At 40.3% G+C, this 21,224-nt stretch overlaps 1 protein-coding gene across 9 annotated transcripts in view; it reads left to right on the plus strand.

Moving 5' to 3' along the window:
• Positions 1 to 21,224, plus strand: part of Bod1l1 (biorientation of chromosomes in cell division 1 like 1) — a 60,651-nt gene that overhangs the window by 19,271 nt on the left and 20,156 nt on the right. For 2 of the 9 annotated variants that reach the window (XM_060365380.1, XM_060365382.1), the window contains exons 9-17: positions 1,017 to 1,089; positions 2,541 to 8,526; positions 9,642 to 9,715; positions 10,667 to 10,751; positions 14,531 to 14,574; positions 15,856 to 15,916; positions 17,484 to 17,554; positions 18,097 to 18,169; positions 19,764 to 19,843. In XM_060365380.1, coding sequence (XP_060221363.1) covers positions 1,017 to 1,089; positions 2,541 to 8,526; positions 9,642 to 9,715; positions 10,667 to 10,751; positions 14,531 to 14,574; positions 15,856 to 15,916; positions 17,484 to 17,554; positions 18,097 to 18,169; positions 19,764 to 19,843 — 6,547 coding nt within the window. The remainder of the gene's footprint in view (positions 1 to 1,016; positions 1,090 to 2,540; positions 8,527 to 9,641; positions 9,716 to 10,666; positions 10,752 to 14,530; positions 14,575 to 15,855; positions 15,917 to 17,483; positions 17,555 to 18,096; positions 18,170 to 19,763; positions 19,844 to 21,224) is intronic. The other 7 variants (XM_060365381.1, XM_060365383.1, XM_021639358.2 and 4 more) reach the window with 5 other exon arrangements.

Here is a 21,224-nt window from a genome sequence, read left to right on the forward strand (position 1 = left end):
ATCTTCTTTCATTGTGTTGATATCTATAGTATTTGAAAGTAACTTTTTAATTAATTTTTTGTAAATCTGACAAGCTTTAGGTTCTACCCTAGAACATAAACATACATAAACATAAGTATAAACATAAACATCAGAGAGTTGAGTTTATGGCTCCTGAAAGTACTTGTAGAAGTATCTTGTCTGGGCCTGTAGTAACCACTTACTAACAGGTTTCATCTGTTTGCCTGTCTTCGCAGCACCTATTTTTAACATCACCCCATGATTTCCCCTTCACATAATGTCTCGTTCTTTTATTTTTTTTTAAGCACTATGTTTTTATTGATAATTATTGAAGAATTACAAAGGGGAAGAGACTCTTTGACAGTAGCTATGATGTAATGTAAACCATGGTCTTCAGTTTTACTGTTACATTAAAATTATTTTTTTTTATTTTATGTGCATGTGTGTTTGTCTACAAGTGTTTATGTGCATCACATATGTGCAAGAGCCTATGGGGGCCAGGAAATGGTGTTAGATCCTCTGGAACTGGGGTGACAAGTGGTTGTGAGGTGCCATGTGGGTACTGGGACCCCAACCCAGGTCCTCTGAAAGAGTAGCAGGTGCTTTTAGTGGTTAATTTCTCTCTCCAGCCCATCATTACATTTCTGTAAATTCATCATAAACTTCAAGATATGTGAATTTACAGAACTCAGGAGTCAGATTTATTGTACCCTTTTTATATAGCTCTGAGTCAAAAAGGCCTTCCTGCTTATCCAAAAGAGAGTGAGGCTTTCAAATGTTGTGTAGTGGATGTAGGGAAGCATATTTGGATTTGTTCTGTAGCATGTTTCTCTTTTGCACTGGAAGCAGATAATCCACACTTGTATTGTTTCTCTGCTAGCTAAAAGTAAGGTTTAAAGTGTAACCAGCATCCACAAATGAAGTGAGTAGTCATAGTAAGGGAAAGATTTTCTTTCAACTTTCTTAAGAGATTCTTAGATGATTGGAAGTTTATATTTGATTTATTCTCCTCTCAGGAATGTTGATGAGAATTCCAAAAAGAAGCAGCAGGCTGAGGAAGAATCCAAAGAAGCCCTCAAAGCAAGTGAGGTATGTCTTAGTGAAACATTTGTCAGTGCCCTTTTGCTAGGTGTGAGTCATTCAGTATTCCTTTGCAGCAAAAGACCATAATGTAATCTTTTCTGTGTTTTGTCTTAAAAACCATTTTATTCAGCATTCTTAAGCCTGTTGCATTTTGGCCTGAATTTCTTGTTTTAATGAGTTGATGAATGATTTTGTTTTGTTTAGATAGTAAGTTCTCTTCCTTATCCCCTTCACCCTTTTTTTTATGTATATAGCAATAACAAAATTGTCAGTAAGAAGAAAAAGAAAACTAAACTCCCACATAGTAGGTTCTCTACTTTATCTCTTTGGTTACCATAAGCACAGTTTTTTGGAAGGGAAATACGCTAACATAAACTTTCTTGAGACTTTGCTCAGTTTGTGTTACCTCATAAGCTTTGTAATATTTAACATTTGGCTCGTGGCATACTGACTGAATGCACTCTTATTTACTTAAGCACCAGCTTGTATTTGACACTAAGGTTGTGACCAAATTGGGCTCATTTTAAATTGTGAAAATACATGCAGTGAATGCATTTCTTCACTGTGTTGGGTTATAATTGGGACAGATTTTGGCTTTAACTGAGCTTAAATCTTTATTTGTATAAACATATCCATAGTCTTATAGCTGACCCATCATAATGTTTCTGAGGTAGAGACACTAATAACTTAGTAATTGTTAATAGCCAGTAAATTTCTTTCTTCAGAAACTAGTCATATTTAGTCATACTCCAAATGTGTTACTGCATATATTTAAATATATAACTGTCCTTTGTGATACTTTTTTTTGTGGATATTATCTCATGAAGTTTTACACATGTTAACGTAGAAGTGCCAAAACTGGGGTGGAGAAGAAAGTTCAGGTACTGTGCATGCTTCCCTAGTACCTCCCTAGAACACATGAACATACATGTGTGTATATGCTTATGTTATATGTGTATGCTTACACTGTTAACTCAGCTTCTATGTACATTTCGGATTTTATAAATAGAATATTGTACAAATAGTCTAAATCCACATGATTTATATAAGTGATTTAGGTTTCTAATTCTAAAAATACGCCTTTACTTCTTCATCAGCATGTGTATTTTTATACTAAAAAGAACACTAAGCTGTCCCTTAGTCAGTTTACATTTATTAAAGACTGTTGGGTATTAGTGAGCTATAGTCATGTGTAGTATTGCAGACTTCCTAAATGCGTGGACCAGTTAGGTGAAATAACTGCTCTGTAAAGCTGGGAATAATATGAGACTCAGAGTGTGATTATTTAGACACTCATGTTGCACTGAGTTTTAGCTTCTTTGTGTCCAATACCTGCCATGGGTTATATCATCTGTGGAGCAGAGTGCCTGAGATGTACTAGAGATTTCATAGTAAATAGACCCAAAGAGGTAAGTTTGTATCTAAAATGTGTCTCATAAATATCCTTTGTTTTCCAGCAGCACTGTGAAAAAGAAAAGGCTTCCTCCAAGGACCTGAAGCATGCTCATGGCAAAGGTGAACCAAACAAACCTGCCCGGAGGCTTTCTGAATCTCTGCATTTAGCTGATGAAAACAAAACTGAATCAAAAGTAGAAAGGGAATATAAGCGACGGACATCTACCCCTGTTGTATCAGAAGGTGCTCAGGAAGAAACAGATACAAGAGATGGAAAAAAGCAAGCAGAACGCTCAGAAATTAATGTGGAAGAACCCCAGAAGCAGAAAAGCAGCCTTAAAAATGAAAAGTATCAAAAGAAAGATGATCCTGAAACGCATGGGAAAGGCCTGCCTAAAAAAGAGGCAAAGGCTGCCAAGGAGAAACCTGAAAAAGAAAAAGGTCAATTAGAAGAAAAATTATCTTCAAAACACAAATACAAAGGTGACAATGTACATAAAATAGGTGATGAGACTGAACCTCACTCCTCTGAGAAAAGTTTAAAAATAGAGGAAAATGTTCAGAAGCAAAGTCAACAAAAACTTTCTTCAGATGATAAAACCGAACGTAAAAGTAAACACAGGAATGAAAGGAAATTGTCAGTGTTGGGTAGAGATGGAAAGCCAGTTTCTGAATACACTATAAAAACAGATGACCATGCACGCAAAGATAACAAAAAGGAGAAGCACCCGTCATCTGAAAAAACCAAGGCTGAGCACAAATCCAGAAGGTCAAGTGACTCTAAACTTCAGAAGGATGCTGCAGGCTCCAAGCAGCACAATGTAACATTGCAGAAAAGAAGCGAGAGCTGTTCTGAAGAGAAGTGTGAGACAGACTGCACTAATGTCGACAGCAGTTCAAAGCCAGAAGAGCTTCATAAGGAGAGGCGAAGAACGAAGAGCTTGTTGGAAGAGAAGCTTGTGTTAAAGTCTAAATCAAAAGGTCAAGGCAAACAAGCAAAAGTTGCTGAAACAGAGTCACAAGAAGGTCTCACAAAACATGTGACAACTCCAAAGCCTGATAAGGAAAAGAACTCAGAAGACAATGACCCAGAAAGACAGCGTAGGTCCAAACTTGAAGACAAATCCTTAGAAGAATCTGTTGCTGAACCTGCCTTAGAGAATGCTATGCTCTCAGCACATGGTGTGCAGAAGGACTCTGGGCACAAAGCTAAGTTAGCAGTGATTAAAGAGAAACATAAGGCAGATAAAGACTCAACCTCCTCCAAACTTGAGAAGAAGCTCTCAGATGGGCACAGAAGCAGAAGCTTAAAGCACAGTAATAAAGACATGAAAAAGAAAGAAGAAAATAAACCAGATGACAAGGATGGTAAAGAAGTTGACAGCAGTCATGAAAAGGGCAGAGGAAATGGCTCAGTCACAGAAAAGAAATTAAGTAGAAGGCTGTGTGAAAACCGCAGAGGAAGCATATCACAGGAAATGGCCAGGGAAGATAAGGTAGCAGTGAACATCTCAGGCACTGCCAGTAGTTCCCTGCAAAGACCAAAAAAAAGCAATGAAACCACATCGATCTCTGAACAAGAGCCAATGGAAATCGATTCTGAGGTAGCAGTCGACACTGTGTCTGAGCTTTCTAAAACCCAGGACATCAGTAGTAATAATTCTCAGCAAGACACTGACTTTGAAAATGTTACAAAACATAAAGCTCCTGCTGGGGTTTTAAAGGATGAGTTAAGAACTTCTGTGGTAGATTCAAAAACAGCAGCTATGACCTGTAAATCAGGGCGTGGACTAGCAGTTACTAGCAATTCTGAAAAGCATGCTGACCATAAAAGCGCATTGACCAAGAAAGTGCACAGCCATAGTACTGTATCAAAACCCACTCCAAAGGAGAGAGAGCCAGTTCAGCGAGGAGCCCATGAAGTAAATGTGGACTCTGAAGTGAGTCGGAGAGGGTTTGGTAAGGCCCCATCAGAAAATGAGAAGGGACAGAAGAATTTGAAAGGCATGTCCAAAGCTACTGAAGAATGTGGCACTCAAGAATGTGGCCCTTCTCTTGAATACTCTAAAGACTCAGATCTCTCATCATCCTTAGGCTCTGTGACTGTTGTTCCTCAGAAAGAATCTAATGATTCAAGTACAATTCCTGTAGTTGACAGAGAAGTGATTTCAGAAGGTGGCACAGCCAGTACCTCTCTGGTAAATCATTCTGATGTCTCTAACCAAAGTTTGAATGTTAAGAAGTCAGAAGTCCATAAGACAAATGGGAGCAAAGAAGGTAATGATGGTTCCACAGTAGATATGCCAACAAAAGCAAACATCGGTAACAAAAGGCACCTTTCTGAAGACAGCCAGGACACGTTGCTGTATAGTAAAGAAGGCAAAGCAAGCATACCTCTTGCTGGCAAGACAACGGGCATGACTGGGGAAAATAAGAACGTTAACAAACAAAGGAGCTTGATGGGCACAGCCAAGAAAGAGAGTGATCTGAAGGTAGAGCCTGATGTGAAGCAGGACAGTGCTTTAGTTGAGCATGTCGTAGACCTGAGTACAAGAAAGGAGGCTGAAACAGTCAGGCGTAAGCATAATAGAGATCCAGATGAAAGTAAAAAAATGCCAACTGATGTTGAAAGGAAGACCGAAAACAATGAGGTGGACACCAGTGCTAGGCGTGATACTGCCTCTGTGCCACAGCAAAGGCACGGGAAAACAGAGAGGGTGGCAGCTGGATCTGGTAGAAGAGACAAAGCTTTCATTGCTACTAGTTCTGAAGGGAAGGACAAAGGCATCATGTTAAATCCAGTCAAGGCTGGGGATGCCATCACTACTTCATCAGAAACAGAGAAGGGGGAGCCCCTACCTTGTACCAGTATTGAGGCAGATGAAGGCTTCATAATGGGTGCATGCCCTAGAAGCCATACCCTCCAGGTTGGGGCAGAAGTGAATGAGTGCACTGTTTTTGCTGCAGCTGAAGAGGGTAGGGGTGTCGTTACAGAAGGATTTGCTGAAAGTGAGATTTTGCTCACAAGCTCCAAGGAAGGAGAAAGTGGAGAGTGTGCTGTGGCTGAATCAGAAGGCAGAATAGCAGGCCCCTTGGGTTCTCATACAGTTCAGACTGAAGCCAATGTGAACAGTATTATAACAGAGGAGAAAGATGATGCAGTAACCAGTGCATGCTCTGAGGAAAAGTGTGATGGTTCTTCATGTACAGTTGAGGGCACTGCTACTTGTACTGGTGAAGTTGAAAGTGATGGTGCTGTTACAAGTGCTGGAACAGAAATAAGAGCAGGATCTATGATCAGTGAAGATGCTGATGGGTCCCAAGAAAATAGGACACAAGTTGATCCTAAGAAAGAAACAGAAGGCACTGTGACATGTACTGAAGCCAAAGGAAAAAGTAGTAACTTTACTTTCTGCTTGGTAACTGGAGTGGGAACCCAAGAGCAACGTGTGGTTACAGGTGCAGATGTGGTCCAAGTAAATGATGATAAACCCCGAGAAGCAAGTGCCAACCAAGAAGGAGATGGTTCTGGAAATGATGGTACAGAAGGTGAGAGTGCAGTCACCAGCACAGGCATTACTGAAGAAGATGGAGAAGCAGCAACAAATTGCACAGGCTCAGTAGACAACAGTGAAGGTTGCGCCATAAGTTCTGAAACTGAAGAAAATGCGGAGAGTGCAATGGACAGCACCGAGTCCAAAGACGTTACTAATGTACCTTTGGTGGCTGCTGGTCCCTGTGATGATGAAGGCATTGTCACTAGCACAGGTGCAAAAGAAGAGGATGATGAGGGGGAGGGTGTTGTGACTAGTACTGGAAGAGGAAATGAAACCGGACATGCTTCAACTTGCACAGGGATAGAAGAAAGTGAAGGAATGTTGGTTTGTGAGAGTGGAGAAGAGAGTGGTCAGATTGACCCTACGAGGGACCATGTGGATGGTGAGGCTGGGGCAACAACTGTGAATACAAATGACAGTAATGTTGATAGCATGAGTAGTGCAGAGAAGGTAGTCAAAGATACTGATATCTGTTCCAGTGCCAAAGGGATTGTGGAAAGCAGTGTGACCAGTGCCTTTGCAGGAAACAGTGATGGTCCAACAGTTATAGGTGGTAGTGAGGGTCCTTTGGCTAGTGCGTCATCTCATCACAGTGATAGCCAGCTTACCAGGAAAGAAACAGTGGAAGATAAAACTATTACCACTGGGTTGGTGAGGGGCAGTGATGACATTCTTGTATCTGGAGCAGTTCCAGAATATGAAGTTGGCCACACGTCACCCAGGGGAAAATGTGAAGGGATCATCACTTCTGTGGAAAACGAAGAGTGTGATGACCTTATGGCCTCTACTGCCAGTGCTGATGTTTCCAACAAGGACACCTTAGCTGGGAGTAAGAATCAAGGCAATGGCTTGGTGATTTCTACCAGTACAAATGATTGTACCCCTCAGATAAGTGCAATTACAGATGTGAGAGGAGGACATTTGTGTACGCTGAGCACTGAAGAAAATATGGGTGGCACCAGAATACATGTGGAAGGATTTGAGGCTCCTATGCCCAGTGCAATTTCAGGTGATAAGAGTCTACTCACTGCAAACAGAAGTGAAGAAAAGGATGAGTGTGCCATGATTTCTACAAGCATAGGAGAAGAATTCGAAGTTCCTATATCTAGTGCTGTTACTGTCACATGTGCTCAAAAACAGCAGCCAGCTGCAGCAGTTGAGGAAAGCACTGCGGGTCCAACCTTGGTAAGCACCGAGGACTTTGAGGTGCCTATGCCCAGTGCTCCCACTGAAGCTGAAAGTCCTCTTGCCTCAACCAGCAAGGAGGAAAAGGATGAATGTGCTCTCATTTCGACCAGCATAGCAGAAGAATGTGAAGCCTCTGTCTCTGGTGTAAGTGGAAATGCATCATCTGTTGCAGATGGGAATGCAATTATCTCTACAAGTTCAGTTGAAGACTGTGAAGGCTCTGTGTCCAGTGCTATCCCTCAGGAGGCAGTCTGTCCCTCAGTCATACCAGTCGAGGAGACGGGTGACACTGCCATGATTTCCACAAGCACCTCTGAAGGACGTGAAGCAGTCATGATTGGTACTGTCCCTACAGAGGAAGACCAGGCCACCACTGTGAAAGGGGAAGATTTGAGTGATGCTGCTATTATCTCTACCAGCACCGCAGAGTGTGTGCTGATGTGCACCAGCCTAAGCAGACATGAAGAGACTCAGCCAGCCACACAGAACACAGAAGGAAATGGTGGACATTTAGCTACAAAGCAAAGTAAGTGTGAACTACCCATGCCCAGCCTCGTGGCTGAAAGTAACTGTCAGTGCCCTGGGCCATTCACAACAGGCAAAGATGTGGGTCCCTTAATGGCAGTGAGCATCAGGGGGGAGCATGACAGGCTGCCAGTCTGTGAGCCCTCTGTAGGACAAGGCCAGCCAGGTCCTGATGTATGCATAGGAGAGAATGAGAGCCATGACAAGGATTGCCTGGGCCAAGACCTCAATTCAAAAGAAAGGAATACATTGCTGAGCTCTGTTCAGAGGGAGAACAAAAGTGCAGAGGCAGAGGCAGCAAGGCACAGTAGCACGGCCAGTGGTATAGTAAGAAGGGACTCAGAGAGGATTACAAACTCACTGTCTGACAACCCGCCTAAGACTAAGTGTCTGAGAGGACCAGAACATAAGTCTTCTGAGTGTCTGGCAGCAGTAAATACTGGTGCTAAAACTGATGGCATGCTGCCCATCGCAGATACCGCATCGGAGTGCCCTTCTGACCAGCAGGGACCTGAGAACAATTTGAATACTACCACCAAATGTATTACAGGCCAAGAGTCAAAAATGGCTCCTTCGAACACAGCAGTCCTTCCAACTTCCTGCCATGTAGCTCCAAAACAGGAGGGGGTCTTGACTACAAAAGGTGACCACAGTGGCACATGGACTAGTAAAGGGTCTGCTGAGGAAACGGGCCATGTTGCTGGTGCAAGGCAGTCATTCCACAGGGAAGAAAACCTTGATGTCACTGTTCCTCCTGAGGATAATGGGTGCAGCATAGGTGAGAGTCCATTTATAATTGTGTATTCTAACACTTCACATAGGTGATGCATGTAACAGTAGTTAATGAAAAAGGCATGAAATTGAAAGAGCAAGGAGGGGTATATGGCAGTTTGGAGGGGAGGAAAGAAGAGAAAAATGATGTATTTTGATCTCAAGAATAAAAGAGGGGTTAGAGAGATGCTTAAGAGCACTGGCTGCTCTTTCAGAGACCCAGGTTCAATTCCCAGCATCCACATGGCAGCTCACAACTGTCTGTAACTCCAGTTCTAGAGGACATGATACCCTCGTACAAGTATATATGCAGGCAGAACATCAATGCACATAAAATAAATTTGTAAAATAAATAAATAAATAAATGGAAGAAAACTTGGAAAAGAAGTGTCCTAAGGGTTGAAATCGATAACTTGAATTTGTTCCATTGCATTTAGCATAGAATGAGTTGAATGTTCCAGTGGTTTTTGTGACTAGGTTTTACTACATTCCATTATTCCTCTGTACCCTGGAAGAGCAAATAGAAGGGCTTCTGGCAAGGAAAAACTTGTAAGCTCTTGTGGAAAGGAAGGGTTTTCTTCGTCAGCTCTGTGTGAGACAGGTGAGGGAAATAAAAAGCTCCAGCTGAAAAGGATGTGCTAAAATTGCCCACCTGAGAAGACTCCATTGTCTCTGCGTCTGCCTGCAAGGTTTTGATCTTGTGTTCAGTTTCACTGTCAGGAAGTAAAGTGCGTCTACATAAATCATCTTCTTGATTGGGTATTTTTAAACCTCAAGGGTTCAAAATGTTGCTTATGTATTTTTAGAGACAAATTTGATGGAGCGGACTATAGAACAATACTAGGAAATAAGATATATCCAGAAATAGTATTTTATCTCCCTTTCTGGCTAGCTACCTGTTTATGCAAGCAAGAAATAATTCCATTCCCCACAAATGAGGAAATGGCCACTGCCTTTTTCCAGCCCCCTTTCACCCACAGTGTACTCGTTTTTGCTGATTTTTTTATTACAGTGAAATAAATCAGCAAAGGTAGGTGGCTGACTACCAGATAACATGCTGTTTCTTTTCTGTGTGAGATGTATTTTTGCATTCAAATATTTAAATTATGCTACTTCTTTGAGTTTCATTAGACAATGAGGAGCCACCACCAAAGAGTGTAGGAGGACTGGAACTGTCAGCCAACTTGACAACTGAGGTAAGACCAATAGCTGAATAAGTTGGACTTAGTGGAATGTGCTGTTGACCACACACACGTAAACAAGGGCCTGTTCTCATACCAGTAACACATGCTCTTATCACTGCCAAATGGGGTAAAAGCTAAGAACTTGAGTAATCTTAGTAAGAAATGCCACTGTCAATTCCATCTCCTCAAGGCATATGTGGAGCCACCTTCAGTTTCTATGTCACCTATGTTTAATATGCTGTCAACAAAACATGAGTCCATGATTTTCTGTTCCGATAGTTAACACCCTCACCTCAGTGACTTTAATGTCTCTCTGTTAGACTTGAACTTCTGTTCTAGCCCATCCTATGGTTCATGCCACCATGCCCAATATCTTTATAATAATTCTGCCTAAATTTTCTATGGTTTCATATTTTGAATAAAGATATTTTTGTTGGATCCTTACCATACATTAGACTCTTGTTTCCTGTTTTTAGGCTGGCTCCTCAGCACCTGCCAACGATATGTGAGGAGCTGACAGTGAAGGAGGTTTACCTCAAGAGAGCATTGGGCAGGCATCAATTAGGGTTTGCAAAAGGACATTGGTGTAGAACTCTGCTTTTAGAATTGAAGGTTATTAGAAAAGGTAGACAAAGAGAAGGGATAGAGGATACTGTGGTATTCCAGCTCCCCACTGAAGTGGGACTTCAGTTGAGCAGAGGAGTAGGACCAATCAGTAAGCACCACATGTATTGTGCTAAGCTAGAGTTTTAGTCTTCCTTAGTAAGAGAAACATTGATCGGTGAAATGTGAGATTCAACTGATTTTTTTTTTTTCCTGTTTTGTTTTTAAATGTTGACATTCATTTTTCAGTTCATGGGAAATATATTTTTAAATTACTTCTAGATACTGGGTGGGAGTGTCTTAACACAGCTGCCAGCTAGACTCACCTCACTTAATTTTGTGGTGCTTTGGATTTTGTAGACATCTGTGCATTCAGAGGAAGATACAAATCATGGAGTGGTAGCGGCACCTGAGAACCCCTGTGTTGGACGGCCGAATGGAGCAGGTAGGGTGCTTTGAGCAGTTGTTCACACTGTCTGTCTCTGCATGTATTTTTTTCTTTCATTGCATCTTAAAGCTTGTTGATGGTGTAGTAAAACAGACAGACAATGAATTTGCCTTTTACTTTTTAAAATAGTTTAGAGAAAATTCATTAAGATTTATTTAAAATTTTGTTTATTCTGGTGAATGGGTGTGCACATGAGTGTGTGCAGTTGGCCCGGAAAGCCAGAGCTGTCAGATCTCCTGCAGCGCAAGTTAGAGGCAGTTGTAAGTCACTATATGTGCACTGGGAACTGAACTTTGGTCTTCTGCAAGTGCAGTACACCTCATAACTGCTGAACTCTCCCTTTAGCCCTGTATTCTTTCAGTTTTTAACATACTCACTTTCTCATCCTGTTTTACATAGGGTTATTGTTTAATCTGACAACTCCAAGTAGAAAACAACCTATCTGGGGCACATGCTTTATTCCCTGTGTGCTTCTCCATGCCCTTGCTGCTCTTCCAGGGACTGTTGCAACTTGTTTCCAACAAGTCATGTGCCCGCTTGATGACCTTGGCCCTAAGATCTGGAACTCTAACTTTTGCCCTAGTAACAGTACAAAACCATTCTCAGCTTGTATCATCTCAACATTCACTATTGTCAGCCACAAAACATTTAGGAGAAAGTCTCAGAATTAGCAAGGATTAGGGCAACAGCTTTCAAATGTTTTAGTCTCAAGAGCACTGTATACTCTGGACAGTTATTGAGGATTCCAGGGCCAAAATATTGTCAGTTTGAATGTGGAGTGTCCCCACGGGCTCATGTATTTGAACATTTGGTCTCTATACGGTGGTGTTCTTTGCAAAGGTTATAGACCCTTTAAGAGGTGGAACCTCACTGGAGGAAAAGGACGGTAGCTTAGCTCTACACCCTGCTTCCTGACTGTGGAAGCAATGCGACTAGCCACCTTCTGTCCTGCCAGCATGCCTTCCCTGCTGTCATACTGTGTACCTCAAGAACTGCAAGCCAAAATAAACTTTCTTCTTTGTCCAGCATGCTTCATCACAAAATGAGAAAAAACATTAATACCACTAAGATATTATCTGCTTTATTAGTTCATGATTGTATTAGGGAGCTTTATTTTTTCTTTACAATTTATTCATTATATATCCCAACTGAAGCCTCCTCCTGCAGCTCCCCCAGTCCCACCCACCTTCCCTCTTCCCCTCATCTCCTTACCCTAGTCCACTGAAAGGGGGAGTTCTCCACTATTGACATCTGCCCATAGCTTGTTAAATGTTATCAGGACTGCCTGGATCCTCTTCCTCCGTGGCCTGGCAAGGCTGCATTATCAGGGGCAATTGATCAGAGAGCAGTCAACTGAGTTCATGATAAAGGCAGCCCCTGTTCCCCTCACTCAGAGATCCACATGGAGACTGAGCAGCCAGTTGACCACATCTGTGCAAGGATCAAGGTCCTTTCCATGCATGGTCCTCCTTGGTGCATCAGTCTCTGCAGGACCCCCCCCCCCACTGTGCTCAGATATTTTGTATTTTGTGGGGGATCCTGTTACCTCCATGTCCCTCTCTTCCTCTATAAGACTCCCTGCACTCTGCCCAAAGTTTGGCCCTGAGTTTCAGCATCTGCTTTGATCCCCTGTTGAATGAATCCTTTCAGAGGACCATCTGTAGTAGAATCCCATCCTGTTTCCTCTCTTCTACTGCTTCTGGTGTCTGTCCTGTTTGCCATTCTGAATGAGATTTAAGCATCTTCTAGGGTCCTCCTTAGTATTTAGCTTCTTTAGGTTGTAGATGGCTGTCCTATATTATATGGCTAATATCTGCTTTCAAGTGAGTGTATACCATGCCTGTCTTTCTGTTTCTGAGCTACCTCACTTAGAATGATGTCTTCTAGTTCCATCCATTTGCCTGCAAATTTATTTCATGATTTCCTTGTTTTTTAATAGCTGAGTAGTATCAATTGACCATGCATCTACTATGCTCACATTTAACTAAAAAGTGTACTAAAATCCAACAACAGTGACCGAAAGTGTACTTCAACAGTAAGTATAGCACTTGCCTAGTGTATGGGAAACCTTAGGTTTTAATCACCAACACTAACCCAACAAAAATCTCCAAACAAAATTAACTATAAATCTATGGAGGACTTTATTCTTATACTTTGATGTAAGAAAAGAAAAAAAAAGTATCTGAGTAAATTTAAAATCAGGAAGGAGTAACTCCCCTTGGCTATACCAGTTTGAGAACCATTACGGTAAGGAAATAGGAATGAGAAAAATTATAACAATAGAAAATTATTTTCTCAGCCATACATTAAGAAGGAAAGAACTGCCCTCTTAGGGTGTAGTTCAGTGATAAATTGTGGCATATCATATACAAGGCCCTAAGTTCAATCTTCTAGTTCCACTATAGAGACAAATACTAGAAACTTCTCACTTTGGAGCTTTTAACTTTCCTCTCACCCCTCTCTCTTCTTTCCTCCCTGTCTCCAGTATTGAATATCACGCATGTCAGATGGCACAGCCTGTGTCATTTGGATGGCAGATGACAGAAAACCCTACAAATAATATCTTAAAGGAAATTTATAGCTCCCAGAGCTGAAATTACCTAGGAACATGTGAAACAATCACAGTCCGTAAAAACTGCATCTCAGTTTTCCTACTCATCCTCCTATAGCTGTGCTTTCTCAAGTATAGTCTTGAGGAAAATGACTTTGTAGTAGTTCAGACCAGAATCCTAAGGAATAAGTCAAATATATTTATTAAGCCAAGTGCTCTGTTTCTGGTACTGAAGCAGCATTGCATACCAGAGTCTGGGTTCATTTAGAAGATGCTGGAGTGACAGCTATAATATCTACTGTAGTTAACTCAGCTCTTTAAAATATTTCACTGACAAAACATTAGGCTAGGTGCTATGAGAACCAAGGTACATGCTGCAATTCGAGTAAGGTGCAGTAAAAGCAGATCATTCAAATTCAAGGACTAGAGCATATAAATCCACATCATGACTGCTGTCTGGGAAGTTGGGGACGAGGGGCCATAATTGGGGATCTTTCTGGACAAAAATACCCATAGCCTCAGAAGCCTTCTAAACAGAAATTCACAGTCCTCAAAGAGTGTTCCAAGATGCTGAGTCATTCATGCTGAAGTTAAATAATCCAAACATGAATAAATTAGTTAAATGGGTATGGATGGCTGTTTCAATAGTACACAGTGTTTACTGTCAAGAAGAAAATATTGCTTATATTCTCAGTCTTCGGTTCCCATGTCTAGTTTTATACTGTTTTAATGTATTCAGGTACAATTCAATAAGAGATCTATTTACATAGAATTAAGCTATTTAAAAGAAAAATGTATATTCTGTCATTGTTGAGGAGAAACAGTAGGCTTTGTACTTCAAGTTCCAATGAATATAAACAGACCATTGCTGAGGGGAAAGGATCTAACCTTTCATCTGATGGTATTGTTTTCAAATGAGTCAGTGTTAAATTGCAGTTTGGCAGATAACATTAGGTCTTCTGCCTTTTCTTTAGCTGCAGGTCACTGAAATGGTTAAATCACTGCAGTAACTTATTGGGCTATAGACACTATCATAAAAATCCAAGCTATTTTTCTGGTACTATGCAGAACACAGGTTGTAAAAAATTGATTGGTAAGAGTTTTATGATTCACAAAAATAGAGGTCATTTGATATTGTCTTGTGCAGCACCTCTGCTCTGGAAGTCTTTACATGTGTTCTACATTTCAAACATTGTTTCCTTCTGTCCCTTCTTGTTTTGAACAGCTGAACTACAGAAGGACACATCATTGATGAGGGAATCACTAAATGTAAGTGAATGTAATAGTTTGATCTGTTGATGATTGTTTTTGTTTGTGGATGAGTACAAAACAGATAAGTAGCGTGCAAGGAATTGTCTCTAATAGGAGGCCATGTGGTAGCATGCGCTCCACACAAGTTCAACACGCTAACAGCAGCTTTTACTTGACCTCTTCCATATTCACCTACATTAATAAAGAACTCTGGGGCTTTCTGGTTTTTATTGTAATAGAATTGCAAAATCAGTTGTAATATCTTACATTTTCCTGGCACTGTAGACAAAATACTTTGAGAGTTAGATTTCGTTTCATGCTGTGAAAGCTTGTCTGAAGAGACTGAATGAACCTTGGTTGTAATAAACGCTTTTCCCCAGATATGATTCTCATAATTGCTTTGAATTCCTTTGAAAGTTTTGTTTTTGTTTTGCCTCAGCATATCCATAGGGAACCTAACACTAGGGGTGAACATTTTTATAAAATGCTCACAAATCTCAATTAGCCATGCTTGCCTATGTCCTGGAGAGCTTTGCTTACTGCTGCCACTGTGGGGTCAGAGTCCTTACTTCAGTTTTGAACTATACAGTTCTCTGTACCTAGATGCTCAGAGACTATGCTGAAAAGAAAGAGAAGTCCCTGTGGTGGGGCTCTAATTTGCTCTCCAAGCTGAAACCGACAGCACCAGGCGTTGTGTGCAGTCCCCTCACTCTAAGTCCCCAGCAGAGTGCAGTAGTCATACAGGTCTGCAGCTGGGCTTGTAAACTATTGTAGGACATTGAGACTGTATAGTTTTAAATCAAGTGTGATTGACAAAATTTGCCAAATAGGTAATTTAATGACAAAAAAAAATACTTGGGAGTTCTGTTTTGGGGTTTTCTAACTTTTTGAAACAGGGTCTTGCTATATAAGCTATTGCTTCTTATGTAAGGCAGCCAGCCTCAGGCTTGTTCCCGCCCTTCTCTCTCAGCTTCCCCAGGGTAGCAGGTGTGAGCTGTACATCACACTCAGAATCCTTTACAGATAAAGAGGAGAACTTGTAAGAGCTTTAAATGAAGAATACTGAAACTTGAACTTTTTCCAAAATCATTTTAAAGACAAGGAAAGTAAACACTGAAGCATGATAACTTAGTAGGTTAGAATTTTCTCACAGAGAAGGCCTTCTGTACCCTTGAGCTTCAGGGTAAACTTAAGAGAACATGCAACCAGTCCTGACAGCATTTGTAAACCGCCAGTTTACACACGTGTCTTAAGTTTATGTGAGACTATCCATAAAGAACCCTTTTATTGTATCTTTAGGTTGAAAATTCAGAGTTAAGAATCAATGAAGAAATTCACTGTGAATCTCAAAACAAAGAAGGTAAGTTACTGAATTCCACCATAGTAATTTTAGTGACAGTCTTGCACGTGCTATGTTCTACTCTCTTCCTTCACAGATGTCCTCATGTAATTTATGTAATCCAGTAAGTAAACATTAAACATCATAATTATAGTTAAGGAAATAGCTGAGAGAGAGAATGAGTAATTTGCCTTTACAGCTAAGAATTGGTATTTGACTTTAACTAACTACAAAAACTTTGCCAGACACCTCAGTGGGTTCAGTCCTATGGTGGCGCAACCTGCACAGTCTCATGGGATTTTATGATAGAAAAATGAAATACTGTGCCATGCTTCCAGCTGAGCATTTGTTAACTTCTCCCGGGCTCACTGTAATAACAGATCAGGAAATTGTGTTCATGTAAGTGAGTCCTTGTTACACATAACCTTTGAAGGCCACTTGTTCCAAAAAGAGAATTCTGCCTTCAACCAGCATGTGAAGTTTTGTTGTGTTTTGCTAATTTTGTTGATTCTGTAATCTAAGATTGGAGAATGATCTTTATATCATATCATTCTGATATATGGCATCATATTTTAGACCAGAACAAAATAGTGGCATTGATTGATAGACACTTACGTGCGCATCACCTCATTTGTCATACCGTAAAATTTGGCATATTTGTCTCACTCACCTATTAAAATTTTACAAATGTAGTGAGTCCTTATGAGAGGGCTTCCTCGTCACAATCTCTTTCTCTTTTATCCTATCCAAGGGGAACCACTATTCTGCATTTACTAGGTATGATTTTAGCTTCATCAAGATGTGTAGCATATGTTCCCTGGTTTAGGTAATTTAGGTAACCACATTTTACAAACCATTTCCATCATATTTGCCTACTTTGCAGTATGTTCTGAGGCTCTGTCCTCTTTATTCTATCAAAGTCCAGTTACCTTATTGTAACAGTACTTAGTATTATGTTGTATGGAAATGCCACAGTTATTTTTTTGCTTCTGCTTTATTGGAGAACATTCCAATTTTTTTTAACAGCTTTTTCTTAAATTTATGGTTGTGAGCCTAGCCTTTAACGGCTGAGCCATCTCTGCAGCCCTTAAACAGCTTTTTTTAATTACAGAGTATTACCTTGCATGTTCTGTGTCTCTAAATTTGCTTGGTAACAAGCATACCATCAATATAGTGAATGCTAGCTTGTCTTCAGCTGGTATGGCTGCCACTTCACACTTGGCATTGTGCCTGACCTCGTTGGGCTGATCTCACGGCTGTGGTGCAGCACTGCACGGGGAATCTTTGGACACCTAACACGGGCGACAAAGCTGAAAGAAGAAGGCCTGAAGTCTTTAGTTTAGAATTCAGTTTGGTGGTACTGACAGTCGTTTCTTGCTTGGGCCTTGTTTATTCATATTTAACAATGACAAACAATGGAGTGTCCCTAATGGCGTTGTTCTGAGAATCCATCAAAAGCCATCTGAACTATCATCCACAGTGCCTACTGCATAAGTGCCACTCAAAGGGATGGCTAGACAGTTTTCCCTAACCAGATGTTTTATTTCAAAGATTTAATATGATTTTTGTTGTTGTATTTACCATTCAGAAGTATTCAGTGGTAGAAAAGACAGCACGGAAGTCCTAAGCGGTTGCAGTGTTGAAGAAGATCCTGAAGAGGTGTGTTCCAGAGTTCACTCGGGCTCGTGTGTTTTGTGTAGGGTTTTTACCTGTGCTTGAAGAAAGGTGTTAGAAAAGCTTTATTTCTTTTTGTTTTGTTTGTATGTTGATTGTATTTGAAAGTTTTATGTATCACTTGATCATATTTGCCCTCCCACAATTCTTCCCCATCTACCTGCACTTTTCTACCCATACAACTTCGTATATGTGTGTTTTTTCAAGTATTTTAAGTTCTTCCATACCAGTTTGTGCTGCCCAAGTACATTTTTTTTTTAATAAATTAGATGGATGTTAGAATGTGCATGTTGTTTGTACCTGCTTATACTGTTGTGGTGCTTAGATATTGTATTCCTGTTGTGTAGTCACAATTCACCCTTCTGCACTGCCATTCATCAGCTCAGTCTTAGCAGAGGTGCTAGTACAGTTCTTTTTCATTAATGTATCTGTTTCCTGTAAGTGATATAAGCTATTATTGTGCATCCCTACTTTAACTGATGTGATCCAGATCCTGCTGCCTATAACATGTCCATTGTTAATTCCAGGTTGAAGAGGAAGAAAGGCACATATCTAAAAGAAACAGAAAGCAACATTACCCTTCCTCAGAAGATGAACTAGGTATTCATATGTGCTTCTGTTTTAGATGTCCAAAAGTTAACGTTCATATCGAATAATATGGGACAAGAAAATCTCTCATGAAGGTAGTAACTTTTGCTGCATTACTTTTGAGGCTAATTTGAGACACCAATAGGATCTTTCAGTCTTGGATTCAGAAATTAAATTATTTCCTGCAGAAAACCCAAGTTGTAGACATCTCATAAATCTCTAATGGGGGCCTGTGACTGGGCCAGGTGGCACTAAACATTATGATTTTGTTGTGGGTAGATCCTGGCTAGAGCTAGTGAGGCACTTTAGCCGAGGCACATGTGATAATACCTCTGCCTCATTCTGTTGCTGCCATGGCCTGTAACACAACCATATGATTGAACTTTCGTATCATATACTGATAGTGAAAATGTTCCATGGTTATTAGCTCCTAGGTACTAGAGGCTTTGGAGCATATGGATATGGTCAGTGTGGACAAAAGACTGAAATTTTTAAAAACTGATTTATTTTTAACTATAGGAGTGCTCTGTCTGCATGTATACCTACATGCCAGAAGAAGGCATTAGATCCCTTTAAATATGGTCATGAGTTACCATGTGGTTGCTGGGAATTGAACTCAGGACCTCTAGAAGAGCAGCCAGTGTTCTTAACCATTGAGCCATCTCACCAACCCTGAATTTTTTTTTTTTAGTTAATTTTTTTCAGTTTTATTAGTTAATATGGGCCATAGTAATAAATCTAAATACATAATGGCATAGAGCCATGGAGTTTTCTGTCTTAATGCTGGGCCTGATGGCATGGACCTGGATTTTCAAGAGACTGAGCAATAAGATCCAGACCTAACCAGTTTACAAAGTAAGACTGAAATACATGTTGCTAGTGACTGCCATGTCTGACACAAAGTAGAAACTCATTAAATACTTAAGTCAGTGAACATCTGAGAAAGAATACATGTGTTCTCCTTTTTAAATTAGAAGTCTGTGATTATTTTGTAGTCATAAATTGAGCTTATATTTTAATCCTATATTAAAGTACATATATTAAAGTACATACATATATGTACTTTATATAGAGCCCCAGTTTATCCTCATACCATATAGTAAATATAGGCTAAAGCTCTGACAGTCTTACTGTATTTCCTCAAGCAAACCTGCTTCCATAGCCAGGTCTCAGGCTCAAGGCTGTGCCTCTTGGATAGAACTCCAAGCACCCAGCCCTTCCCACTAGATCTCTTGATATCATTTGAGTTTTTGATGGTTGCTTTGTTTTGCTTTTGAAGCAAGGTATTGAGATGTTGTCAAGACTGGCCCTGAACTAGCAATACTCCTGTCTCCGTTTCTGAGTTCTAGGGTAAACTATCCTGAGTTCTTAGACTAAACTATCATGCCCTGATTGGAGAATTTTTTTTATTCTCCTGTTTTTCAGTAAGCCAAAGGCCAATGTTGAGTCCCATAAAATTTTTAAAATACTTAGAATAACTTTTGGCTTCAGTGTATCATAAACCTTAAAAAAAAAAAAAAAGTCTCCCAACTGCCCTAAAATAGAACTGTATTTCAGTTTCAGTCAATTTTTGTTCTTTTGTGATTCTGTCCGAACTGTTTTACAGATGATAGCCCAGATGTCCTGGATTCCAGAATAGAAACAGCACAGAGACAGTATTTGGAGACTGAGCCACATGACACAAAGGTATCTTCCTACTGATTAGTTTTTAAGTTTGGTGGTAGCCTAATTGCATCATTGTAAATACTCAAAAAACTTTTTTTTTAACTTTTATTAATTATACTTTATTCATTTTGTATCCCCCCATAAGCCCCTCCCTCCTCCCCTCCCGGTCCCCCTCTCCCCCCCCTCCCATTTCTGCATGCATGCCCCTCCCCAAGTCCACTGATAGGGGAGGTCCTCCTCTCCTTCTTTCTGATCTTAGTCTGTCAGTTCTCATCAGAAGTGGCTGCATTGTCAGGGTTCTAGGTTATCTCCATGAATAGTCCTTGCTTGGAAAGCCGTCTTCCAACCTTTTACCCTCAGGTAATGTCTATCTTTGTGCCTTAGGTGTGTTTCTTGTATACAACAGATTGCTGGGTTTTTTTACGTATCCATTCTGTTAATCTGTGTCTTTTTACTGGAGAGTTGAGTCCATTGATGTTGAGAGAGATTAATGACTAGTGGCTGTTAGATCCTTTGATTTTGATGTTGGCTCTGGTCATAAGGTTTTGTGTTTGGTTGCTTTTTGTTTTACTGTAGTAAGGTTAATTATTTCCTGTGTTTTCTGGACAGAAGCTAATTTTCTTGGGTTGTATTTTCCCTTCCCATGTCTTCTGTAATCCTGGATTTGTATGTAGGTGTTGTTGAAATTTGTTTTTGTCATTGAATATCTTGTTTTCTCTGTCTGTGAGGACTGAGAGTTTTACAGGGTATAGTAGCCTGGGCTGACATCTGTGTTCTCTTAGGGTCTGCATGATATCCGTCCAGGCCCTTCTGGCTTTCATAGTCTCTGTTGAAAAGTCAGGTGTGATTCTAATGGGTTTGCCATTATATGTTACTTGGCCTTTTTCCCTTGCAGCTTTTAGTACTTTTTCTTTGTTCTGTATACTTACTGTTTTGATTATTATGTGGCGGGAGGATTTTCTTTTCTGGTCAAATTTGTTGGGTGTTCTGTAGGCGTCATGTATTCTTATTGGCTTCTCCTTTAACTTGGGGAAATTTTCTTCAATGATTTTGTTGAAAATATTTTCTGGGCCTTGGAGAAGGGAGTCTTCTTTTTCCTCTATACCTATTATTCTTAGGTTTTGTCTTTTCATACTGTCTTGTCTTTCTTGGACGGTCTGTGTCAGGAACTTTTCGGATTTAACATTTTCTTTGACAGATACATCGATTTCTTCCATTGTATCTTCCGCACCTGAGATTCTTTCTTCTATCTCTTGTAGTCTGTTGGTTATGTTTACCTCTGTAGTTCCTGTTTTCTTTCCTAGATTTTTCCTTTCCATTATTTCCTCCATTTGTGTTTTCTTTAATTTTTCCAGTTCTATCTTCAGCTCTTGATTTGTTTTGTTTACTTCCTTCACCTGTC

The sequence above is a fragment of the Meriones unguiculatus genome, chromosome 12 (assembly GCF_030254825.1).
Source record: "Meriones unguiculatus strain TT.TT164.6M chromosome 12, Bangor_MerUng_6.1, whole genome shotgun sequence".
Lineage (NCBI taxonomy): Eukaryota > Metazoa > Chordata > Mammalia > Rodentia > Muridae > Meriones > Meriones unguiculatus.